A 12,238-nucleotide genomic window follows, 5' to 3' on the forward strand; every position below is an offset into this window, starting at 1 on the left:
CACTCCAGGATTCTTGCCTGGGAAATCCTATGGACAGAGGAGCCTGGAGAGCTATAATCCATGGGACTGCAAAGAGTTGGACATGACTTAGTGACTAAGCAACAACAACTCTCTCTCTATATATATATATATATATAGAGAGAGAGAGAGAGAGAAGGAAGGAGAAAGAGAGATGCTGGTGACTAGCAGAGCAAGTAAGGTCAATGCCAAAAGATCTTATGGACTCTGTGGGAGAGGGAGAGGGTGGGAAGATTTGGGAGAATGGCAATGAAACATGTAAAATATCATGTAGGAAACGAGTTGCCAGTCCAGGTTCGATGCACGATGCTGGATGCTTGGGGCTGGTGCACAAGGACGGCCCAGAGGGATGGTATGGGGAGGGAGGAGGGAGGAGGGTTCGGGATGGGGAACACATGTATACCTGTGGCGGATTCATTTTGATATTTGGCAAAACTAATACAATTATGTAAAGTTTAAAAATAAAATAAAATAAAATAAAATACAACCCTTAAATAAAAAAAAAAAAAAAAAAGAAGAGGGGAGTACTTTGAGTTGCTACACTGAAGCTGATACTGTAAGCTATTATACCTTTCTAAAAGAAAAATTGAAATGAAGCTAGTAAGTGCTAATAGAAATAAGCTTTTGTATTAAATACAAATGACTTATTTTACATGCCTGAGAATTTCATAACTTTTACTTATAATATTGTGATGTTAATATATACCAAACACAGTACCCCTAAAGAGACAAGTATAGGATTGACAGTCATCACTCAGCAGGACCTTTAGATCTGTCTGTATCTTTTGGGTCTCTAATAGAAAGTCATTATTCATTTATAACTTGGGTATGTAAAACAAAATGGCAATTAAAAAAAAAAAACATGGATTAATATAGAAATGGCATATTAATAAAACCACATTTATTTCTAGGGAAGAACTTTAATAGGCTATCTGCTCCATAACTCCCACTCCAGTATTCTTGCCTGGAGAATCCAGTGGACAGAGGAGCCTGGTGGGCTGCAGTCCACAGGGTCGCACAGAGTCAGACACGACTGAAGTGACTTAGCATGCATGCATGCATGCATTGGAGAAGGAAATGGCAACCCACTCCAGTATTCTTGCCTGGAGAATCCCAGGGGCAGAGGAGCCTGGTGGGCTGCCGTCTATGGGGTCACGAAGAGTTGGATACAACTGAAGCCACGCAGCAGCAGCAGCTCCATAACTTGGTTACAGGAATGATTCTGCTGTTCTGTCAAACTACTAAGAAAAGAGGTAATTTAGTAGCATAAATTCTTCCTGGTTTGGGAAGATCCCCTGGAGGAGGGCATGGCAACCCACTCCAGTATTCTTTCCTGCAGAACCCCCATGGACTGAGAAGCCTGGTGGGGCTACAGTAGTCCATAGGGTCGCACAGAGTTGGACACGGCTGAGCTAAACACAGGGAGCACACAGCAGAATAACAGAGTAATAACAAAATTTCAATTTAAAAGATCTACACAGATCATGATACTTAAATGGAAAAACGAATAACATCTGAGAATACTATGTGCCAGGCACATCATGAATTTCATATGAAGCTTTTTTTTTTTAACAGTTTCAGCAATATAAAGAAAGGGAGTAAGAAGAGCAGATTATGAAGAATGTTAAGAAATGTCACAAATTTGAAAACTTATACCTGTTTAGAGGAAACACAAGAGCACATTTTATAAAATGGACCCACAATGAATAGTTTATCTTTCCTTCCATGTCATCCTAAAAAATGATGTATATATTTTCATGACAGTGGAATGCTTTCTGGCATTTCTGTGTGTTCAACTAACTGTTAGATAAAATGCAACAGCATAAAATGCTTCTGTGTATGTACGCGTGTGCGAGTGTGTTGCTTAAAAGTTTGAGAAGTGACCAACTGTTTTCATATAGTGAGCAAACTGGTTCATAATTTTAAGACTAAAAGGAACAGTCAGCATTTCAACAGTCAGTGCAGATATTCACTGAGGAAAAAAAATCTCTGAAGTCCAACACTGCATAATATTACTTAACAGAAAAAGAGAGTCTACAAAGCATAATCACTTTAGAGACACACGTTAACTTACAATGTTTTCAAAATCAGAAGCAGACTTTCAGCTTCTGTTTTTAGCAGAGTTAAGATACTGCGGAAAACAACTAAACATGTTTGGTAAAATAGTAAAGCAACTTCTTAAATACACTCAATTACAGCTATGATCTGAGAAAGGTGAAAGTGAGAGTGAAGTCACTCAGTTGTGTCCAACTCTGCGACCCCATGGACTGTAGCCTATCAGGCTCCTCCGTCCATGGGATTTTCCAGGCAAGAGTGCTGGAGTGGATTGCCATTTCCTTCTCCAGGGGATCTTTCCGACCCGGGGATCGAACCCAGGTCTCCCGCATTGCAGGCAGACGCTTTACCGTCTGAGCCACCAGGGAAGCCCATGATCTGAGAAGAGAGAAATAATTATTCAAACAAGTGAGTATTGGATTTTTAAACTTCATCTTTATTAATTTCATCCTGAATGTTAACACAAAGTATTCTGGATTAAAAAGAGATTATTTATCATCTCACAGCAAATAATGTGCTGCTCCTACACCTTTGCTCCAGGTCTTACCTTTGGGGTGACTAAATGACAGCCACACCCTGTGCAAGTAGCCACACACTCGGTGAGCAAGGTGTGCAAAGGATGGGTGAAGAGGTTATCCTCTGCTTATAAAGAGGAAGAAGGACGCTGCTGTGTTCCCCTCCAAAGAGGATGTCCTAGGAAATCTAACCAACCCTGTAGTATGTAAATAAAACTCTTTTCAGGAGCCAAATGGTCTACTTGTTACTCAGTCGTTCAGTCATGTCTGACTATGCTATGCAATGGACTGCAGTACCCCAGGCTTCCCTGTTCTTTGCTATCACCGGAGTTTGCTCAAACATGTCCATCAAGTTGATAATGGCATCTCATCCTCTGCTGCCCCTTTCTCCTCTTGCCCTCAATCTTTTTCAGCATCAGGGCTTTTCTAATGAGTCAGTTCTTCACATCAGGTGGCCAAAGTATTGGAGCTTCAGCTTCAGCATCAGTCCTTCCAATGAATATTCAGGACTGATTTCCTTTAGGATGGACTGGGTGGATCTCCTTGCAGTCCAAGGGACTCTCAAGAGTCTTCTTCAACACCACAGTTCAAAAGCATCAATTCCTCAGCGCTCAGCTTTCTTTATAGTCCAACTCTCACATCCATACATGACTACTGGAAAAACCACAGCTTTGACTATACAGACCTTTGTTGGCAAAGTGATGTCTCTTGTTTTTTAATATGCTGTCTAGATTGGTCACAGCTTTTCTTCCAAGGAGCAAGCGTCTTTTAATTTCATAGCTCAGTCACCATCTGCCCCAGTTATTTTGGAGTCCAAGAAAATAAAATCTGTCACTGTTTCTGTTTTTTCTGCATCTATTTGTCATGAAGTGATGGCACCAGATGCCATGATCTTAGTTTTCTAAATGTTGAGTTATAAGCCAGCTTTTTTCACTCTCCTCTTTCACCTTCATCAAGACGCTCTTTAGTTACTCTTCACTTTCTGCCATTAGGGTGGTGTCATATGAATATCTGAGATTATCAGTATTTCTCCCAACAATCTTGATTCCATCCTGTGTTTCATCCAGCCTGGATTTTGCATGATGTACTCTACATACAAGTTAAATAAGCAGGGTGACAATATACAGCCTTGACAGACTCCTTTCCCAATGTTGAGCCCATCCATTGTTCCATGTTTGATTCTAAATGTTGCTTCTTGATCTGCATACAGTTTTCTCAGGAGGCAAGTAAGGTGGTTCAGTATTCCCATCTCTTTAAAAATTTTCCACAGTTGGTTGTGATCCACACAATGATCTAGAGATGTTTCCAAGTCTGGGCTTTATCCTTCTGTCATGGAAATACCTATGAAGATAATGCTCTAGTCTTGCCAGTGCCCTGAGGCTTAGAAGGAATTTACAGCTATCACATATGTTGCTCTCAGAGAGATAATACAAGTTTTATTATCCTTTTTGATTATAGCACTTAGCTAGATAAATAGTTACAAAGTTAATTTTCCTAGTATATGAAGAGTCACATAAGGCTGGGGTTTTTTTTATGAGAATACAAGACATCCAGAAAGGTTTTTATTTCTCCATACTAAGAATGAGAGAGTAGCAAACAAGCCACTGAAGTTCAAAGACACTGGTGAACCTGAGCTTTGGTATTCATATACATGGCTTGGGAGACCAGGGATAATGTCCAATATCTGCTCAAGGTGGAGAGGTAAAAATGATACATCTAAAAAACGTGAAACCCCAAATGATTACATCCTTGATAAAAGACTGAAATAGAAACAACCTGCCTTCCACCCATCACCTGTGCCTCAGGGACTACAGGAAAACTGCCTCCACTGAAATCTGGTACTAACTGGAGTGGGGAGTTTATGCGTCGGAATCTCTTGTCAAAAAATAGCCACAATCACGTATACCCCAATATTCATCGCAGCACTGTTTATAATAGCCAAGACATGGAAGCAACCTAGATGTCCATCAGCAGATGAATGGATAAGAAAGCTGTGGTACATATACACAATGGAGTATTACTCAGCCATTAAAAAGAATACATTTGAATCAGTTCTAATGAGGTGGATGAAACTGGAGCCTACTATACAGAGTGAAGTAAGCCAGAAGGAAAAACATCAATACAGTATACTAACGCATATATATGGAATTTAGAAAGATGATAACAATAACCCTGTGTACGAGACAGCAAAAGAGACACTGATGTATAGAACAGTCTTATGGACTCTGTGGGAGAGGGAGAGGTTGGGAAGATTTGGGAGAATGACATTGAAACATATAAAATATCATGTAAGAAACGAGATGCCAGTCCAGGTTCGATGCACGATACTGGATGCTTGGGGCTAGTGCACTGGGATGACCCAGAGGGATGGTATGGGGAGGGAGGAGGGAGGAGGGTTCAGGATGGGCAACACATGTATACCTGTGGTGGATTCATTTTGATATTTGGCAAAACTAATACAATTATGTAAAGTTTAAAAATAAAATAAAATTAAAAAAAAAAAGAAAGAGAGAAAAAAAAAATAGCCACAATCAAAACTTTAATGTTAGTTTGTATGCACTCCCTTGGAATTTCCAATAAATTTCAAGAATAAAATTTAATTTATATGGTTCCAAACTAGTGCTATCGCCAAGTATTTGAAAGGAGCATAATCCTTATCTTAACACAAACCAAAGCCTACTCCTACACTCCAAATTGAAAAGGAGCCTGGCGGGCTACTGTCCATGGAGGTCACAGTCAGACATGACTGGGCGACACGACTTTCACTTTCACTACTTCCAAATAAGAGAATGCCTATTCCTCAGTGCCCAATCTTAACTTGCTTAGTTTAAAATATGATTTTTTATGGGAATTATTATGCAAATGATAAGTCCATACTACAGAAATATGAAGAGGGAAATGAGTAACAGCTGAAAAGGCTTCTGGAAGCTGCTGGGACTTTACCTGCCCATCCCTGGTTTAGCACAGCCAGGAGATTCCAGTAGAAGGAAACAGCATTTGGAAAGTCCTCATAGACAGAACCACTGAGGTCTGCCTCACTATGGAAAAGGCTTACAGTTTAGGTTGGATATGGAGCCATGTTGTGAAAAACGATTTTCTTTAGGAAAACTAATGTTATAATCTGAAATATGACTTTGAGGATGGACATATAAGTAGAGTCAAATTTGCTGTTTTCTGCAATAATATGTATGAGAAAGAATAAAAGCCTGAATTATGGCAATAGCTTCAGGAAGGAAATGGGAGAGATAAAAAAATAAAACATAACAGGATGAAGCACAAGATATTTGCAAGATTAATTTGACTATAAAATATTATATGAATACAATATAATAATAACTATCTTTTAATGAGTCTCGGAGAAGGCAATGGCACCCCACTCCAGTACTCTTGCCTGGAAAATCCCATGGACGGAGGAGCCTGGTGGGCTGCAGTCCATGGGATCGCTGAGGGTCGGACACGACTGAGCGACTTTACTTTCACTTTTCACTTTCATGCATTGGAGAAGGAAATGGCAACCCACTCCAGTGTTCTTGCCTGGAGAATCCCAGGGACGGGGGAGCCTGGTGGGCTTCCGTCTATGGGGTCGCTGAGGGTCGGACACGACTGAGCGACTTTACTTTCACTTTTCACTTTCATGCATTGGAGAAGGAAATGGCAACCCACTCCAGTGTTCTTGCCTGGAGAATCCCAGGGACGGGGGAGCCTGGTGGGCTTCCGTCTATGGGATCGCACAGAGTCGGACACGACTGAAGCGACTTAGCAGCAGCAGCAGCAGCAACTATCTTTTAATGAATCTATATTTATCTTACAAATAAAAGTTAAAATGACATTTTAAAAGTTATGCTTGTTTCTGGACAAAATGGGCAACCTATCTCCCACTTCTGCATTCTGTCTTGGACAAAACAAGAGGATACTGAACCCAGAAGATGGCACAAAAAGAATGGAAAACATCTGGGAGACAGAAAGTGTTTGGGTAAGAGGCAAGTAGAGAATATGGTAACCTATAGCTGAGGGCTGGATGCATGGCTGGGGTCAAGCTAGGAGAATTTTGGGTTGCAAACCTATCTTTTCATGTTTCCCTGGAAAGAATACTGCTCACCATCTTACCATTTCAGGGCTGAAAATAGCAGTATTAAGCGCCCACCAATGACAGCACAGTACTAGATATTTCACAGCATGCAGCCCAGCTATTGAGGAATACATTGAAACAGGTATAGCTGGGAAGGCTGGCTTTTGGAATTGCAAGTTCTCAGAGTATCAAACAGAATAGATGCAAAACAAAACAAAATCTACACCTGTATTTAATGTGGTGAGATTTAGGGAAATTAGAGACAAAATATTCTAGCAGGCAAAAAACTAATGAGTTACAAAGAAATAAGAATCAGATTAACAGCAAATTTACTCAATAAATTTGTATAAATTTGATTTTAATTTAAAGTATAAGCAAAGGCTGGTTTAAGAAAAAAAAAGAAGGTTAAAGAATAATAACTTCAACATGAATTGATACGAAGAATGGAAATCAGGGCCATGACTTCATGGTCAGGAATCTGTGCAATGTGGTTACTTGTATGCCTCAGGCACAAGTGGAGAGCCTGGGTTTGGAACGCCAAGGGATGCAGTGTATCTTTTCACTCTCTAATTCTTCCTCAAGCAAGTTTTATCAATCTGATAGTCTAAATAAAGTGGCAAGTCCAGTTAGCTGAGGTCATTATTTATTCAGACACCCAACAATCACCAATTGTTGACACTAAGAATAACTTGAAAACTGTAAGATTTGAGGGTTTGAAATTTTATAGGTCCTGAAATAAGCCTAATTTGACTTCCCTTATTGGAGAAGGCTATCAGTATATAAACATTTTTATAGCATTACTAAACATGAGTTGTAAAATTATATTTTTTAATTTCAGAAAGCAAGTCCTTATTCAATTAGAACAGCAACCATTAATACTGTAATGGTTTTGCCTAGAGAGCAAGCAACCATCTATAATCTATAACTGTTCTGCAATATAGAAATAAGTCAATTCTAGTCGATGAATTGCTTTTTCTAAGCACTTGGATTCCTTTGAAAAATTTCACATTTAAGAGCAGTCACTGACTTTACAGAAAGAGGGAAGAGAAGACAAAGAGTGAGCAAAATATGCATCAGCCACAGAGGACGTCACAGTACATTACCAGGATAAGACAAATCACACTGATGACACTACTTCTTGGGCTGGTCTCCTTCTGTTACTATTATTTCCTCCATCTTTTTCCAGGATACTGCACACATTAAGGGCACATCAATGCCAAAATTTACCAACATATTTATCAACATGGACAATTTGGAGATAAAACTCGAGGAAAAAAAGGATATGGAGAAAAAAGAAAATACAAAGGAAGAATGTTCTACTACTAACCTGATTTAATTTCTTCCAGAGATTGAGGACAGGAGAAAGTTCGTTAGACCAGATTTCTCTATCAAATTTGCAACCAGCTGTTACGGATCTGCCTAAGATCTTCAACTGTGAAATAACCTGAATGAAGAAAATAAAAAGCAATAAATGAACATGACCATTCAGTAGGATACAAAAATAGCCATATTTAGCCTATAGTGTGTGTGTGTGTGTGTGTGTGTATATATATATATTTATGTACATATTATAATGACTCTTCATTTAAAAAGCTACTTCTTTAGTTAGATCCATTCTTAATAATCTATTTGCTCACTTCTGAAATAAAAATATTTTTCAATTGGAATGATTTAAATCGCATAACCTCAAAATGCTGATATCATTTTTTGAAAAGATGAAATGACAGAAAAGATAGTAAAAAGTATGAAAGTGAAGTGAAAGCGTTAGTCGCTCAGCTGTGTCCTACTTTTCACGACCCCATGGACTGCAGCCCACCAGACTCCTCTGTCCGTGGAATTCTCCAGGCAACAATACCACAAAGGGTATCCATTCCCTTCTCTAGGGGATCTTTCCAAGCCAGGGATGGAACCAGGATCTCCTGCATTGCAGGTAGATTCTTCACCATCTGAGCCACCAGGGAAGCCCAGTAAATAGTATAGCAAACTATGAAATAGTAAAACAATTTTAAGTAACTACTGGTATTCATTACAATAAATCTAAGCTTTTAGGATTCTATATTGATTTTAAGTTGCCATCTCAATGTTTCTTCTATATGTAAGAGTCAAATGAAAGAAGTTATAGATCAATTAGTAAAAATCAAGCAAAATAAATTCTTCTTTCCTACTTAGGGCTTTCACTTCTGTGAAAAGTGTCTGATGGCTCAGACAGTGAAGAATCTGCCTGCAATGCATGAGACTTGGGTTCGATCCCTGGGTGGGAAAGATTCCTTGGAAAAAGGAATGGCTACACACTCTAGTATTCTTGCTTGGAAAAATTCCATGGGCTGAGGAGCCTGGTGGGCTACAGTCCCTGGGGTTGCAAAGAGCCAGACACAACTGAGCAACTTTAACTTCACTTCTGTAACTTTCAAGTTATCAGCTTCTCTGTCACCATTCTCTGGAGAAGAAAATGGCAGCCCACTCCAGCATTCCTGCCTGGAGAATCCCATGGACAGGCCATGGGGTCACAAAGAGTTGAACTCGACTGAGCGACTAACACACACACACATCCTCATTCTCATCAAAATCAATTCACTCACATCTTCAACACAGTGTATAATGGCTTCCATTTCAATAATAAGTCTTCTTAATCATTTACTAAGAATGATCCAGGATATCACTGAGTATTCTATATATTATATTATAGATATTAGAGCAGGTGTATAAAATCAGTTAAGTATCTTTTGATGGTTCTTCATAAATATTTCAACTGAATATTAAAACTGTGCTAGCTCATTGCTTATCTGACAGAAACAAAATAAATCACCAAATCCAAACACTGTGTTTTCCTAAGCTAATATTTTATACATCAACATTTGCCGGGTATCAACTATTTTTTCTCTTTTACTTTTTGAGAAATATAAGCTGTTTTTCCTTTTTAATAGATTCTGGGGGTTCTTATACTATTAAAGTTCACAATAAAATAAGGACCATAAATCTTTCACAATAAATGCACTAATTAACTGATAAACATACAGATTCCTGCTGTTGAACTCAAGTTCCTTCTAGAGTTTTTTATTGATTCTCTAATCTAGAAAAAATTGTGGTGATTCATTGTTTCATTTTCTTTGTTTTTCTGATAAATTATTTTCATTTGCTCTAGCTGAACCCTACAACAGCATCTAATTCATCAGCTCTGCTAGACCACAAAACATCACTAGTTGGCAGCCAGAAGAAGTGCTATTTTGACTCTGGTAACAATTGCTATCACTTATTTGTGTTTAAAATTTGTCAAACATGACAGAAAACAAAATAAGAATGCAAAGAGATGTCTAAAGGAAAAAAGGTTCAAATATTTTTCTACACGTGATGTTTTTTAGAGTTGATGTTAAAAACTATTTTAAAATAAAATGTTTACCAGCCCAAAAAGGTTTTCTTCCCAGAAAAATAACATATGAGCACTGCTTTTCATAGTAACACAATTATAATCTTTAATGAATAAATAGTAATGAAAAGGGAGTTCAAATGCATAATAAAAATGCTGTATAACGAGGATGGGGTTATAACTTGTAACAACGGATCGTCTATTGTTTTTATAAAATCTGACACATTTATCTTTTTACAAAGTACAGATGATACAATATCTTTTCATTACTCATGTGTTAAACCAATTAAAAATACTTTTCTCAATGATAGTCCTTTAAAATGGTGTCAAAGGGAATGAAATTTCCCATGAAAAGCACATCACTTCTTCCATGTGCTAACTGTACTGCACAGCTCCCACCATGCCCCTGGCACGCTCCGGGGCAGCGGCAACGCTGTGGGGCCGGCAGGAGGCGCCGCCACTGCTCTCCATCGGCGCTCACTAAAAACAACAGAGACACCTCGGGAACGCCTAGGCTTCTCCTTAGCAGCTGTGTCTTTATTGCAGCATACTAAATCTTACAATTTTATTTTTCCTTTCTTTTCGATGTTGTAAAGCACACAGAAGAATTTCTAATCTAACAACATCTTTACAGAACCTGAGAGCATGAGTTGTTGTTTGTCTTCTTTTGGCATAAATTGTTTCCCTAGTTTTCATTTCCTAATTTTCTCTTTGATTTCCTCAACTATTGATTTTACACAAATAGATTATTTTTATTTCTGTAAGTCACTTCCAGTAAAGTCCTTCTTGGAATGAGAAAGAATATAGACTTTACAAATGAATACTCATTCTCAAATTACAGGTGAGAAAATGGATTTGTCAAACAAATTAAGCAAATTACATGTTTGTCTCGGGGTATATGCAGCAGATTAAATACCTGCAGAAAATTTTATAACAGTGCGATTTAAAATTATGCATAAATAAAAATATTAGTAACAAAAAAACGTTTAAAATTTATCACTGAAACGCGAGGGAAATCGAGTTTGGAAAGCGTTAAATGGTAGAGCCAAAGAGGCAGAGCGGACCTAGAGACCGGGTGGGCTCTTAAGCCAGCATTTACCCTGGGGTATCGGCCTAAGGGGCCTACAGCTTGATTGGTTTGTCTGTTTACTTTTCACTGTGAACTATTTTTAGATTTATATAAAAGTGGCAAAAATAGTACAGAAAATTCCAATTGTACACTTAACCCCTAACGATAGTAACATCTTACATAATCACAGTATAATTAACAAAACCAGGAAATTAACACTGTACAATACTATTAACTAACCTACTACAAACCATGTTCGAATTTCACCAGTTTTCCCACAGATTTCCTATTATTCTCTCAGGAAAATAACACATTGCATTTAGCTGTTATTTATCACAGTCTCACCCAAAACTGTGACAATCATTCTTTTTCCTTCTGACCTTGACACTTTTGAAAAACATTGGTCAATTACTTTGTAAAATGGCCCTCATTGAGTTCATAAGGTTCAAATTTTCAAAGAGAGAAAACAGAACTCCAGAACTTTCAATAAAAGTACTCAATAGGCTAGTTAGAAAACAAACTGCCTTACAGAGGGAAAGAGCAGGGACACTTGCTGTTTGTTATCTTGGCTTTTGGGTGATAATGTGATCTGTCTAAATACAGTGATCAAAACTCAAACTACACTCCACACACTGCATCATGAAAATTCTACAAATCAAAACTGATAGAACTACAGTGAATGAGATTCATAGAGGAAAATTAAAGCAGAAACCACTTATGTTCAAACAGAAGCATTGCTGAAAACCAAGCCAAATATAACAACTTATAAAGTTGAGAATGTAGATGGAAGAAAAGAGTAAGACCAAAATTAATAACATAGAAAACAGATATAAAAGAGATCAGATTTTTTAAAGTAACTAAAGATAATAAAATTATGAGACTTCTAACTAGATTGAATGATATATAGCTACATGATAAAATAAGAGAAGGCAAAAATGTATTTAAAATTCGAATTTTATAAGGAATATAATTAGACATGCTGTGTAGGGCAATCCAAGATGGGACAGCTCATGGTGGAGAGTTCTGACAAAAGCTGGTCCACTGGAGAAGGGAATGGTAAACCACTTCAGTATTCTTGCCTTGAGAACCCCATGAACTGCATGAAAAGGAAAAAAGATATGATACAAAGATGAAGTCCCCAGGTGGGT

At 38.0% G+C, this 12,238-nt stretch overlaps 1 protein-coding gene across 2 annotated transcripts in view; it reads right to left on the minus strand.

Annotated features, from left to right (window-relative positions):
- The window catches only part of DYNC2H1 (dynein cytoplasmic 2 heavy chain 1), a 398,003-nt gene that overhangs the window by 103,007 nt on the left and 282,758 nt on the right, over positions 1-12,238 (minus strand). For both annotated transcript variants that reach the window (XM_061440087.1, XM_061440086.1), the window contains one exon: positions 7,985-8,101. In XM_061440087.1, coding sequence (XP_061296071.1) covers positions 7,985-8,101 — 117 coding nt within the window. The remainder of the gene's footprint in view (positions 1-7,984; positions 8,102-12,238) is intronic.

The sequence above is a fragment of the Bos javanicus genome, chromosome 15 (genome assembly GCF_032452875.1).
Source record: "Bos javanicus breed banteng chromosome 15, ARS-OSU_banteng_1.0, whole genome shotgun sequence".
Classification (NCBI taxonomy): domain Eukaryota; kingdom Metazoa; phylum Chordata; class Mammalia; order Artiodactyla; family Bovidae; genus Bos; species Bos javanicus.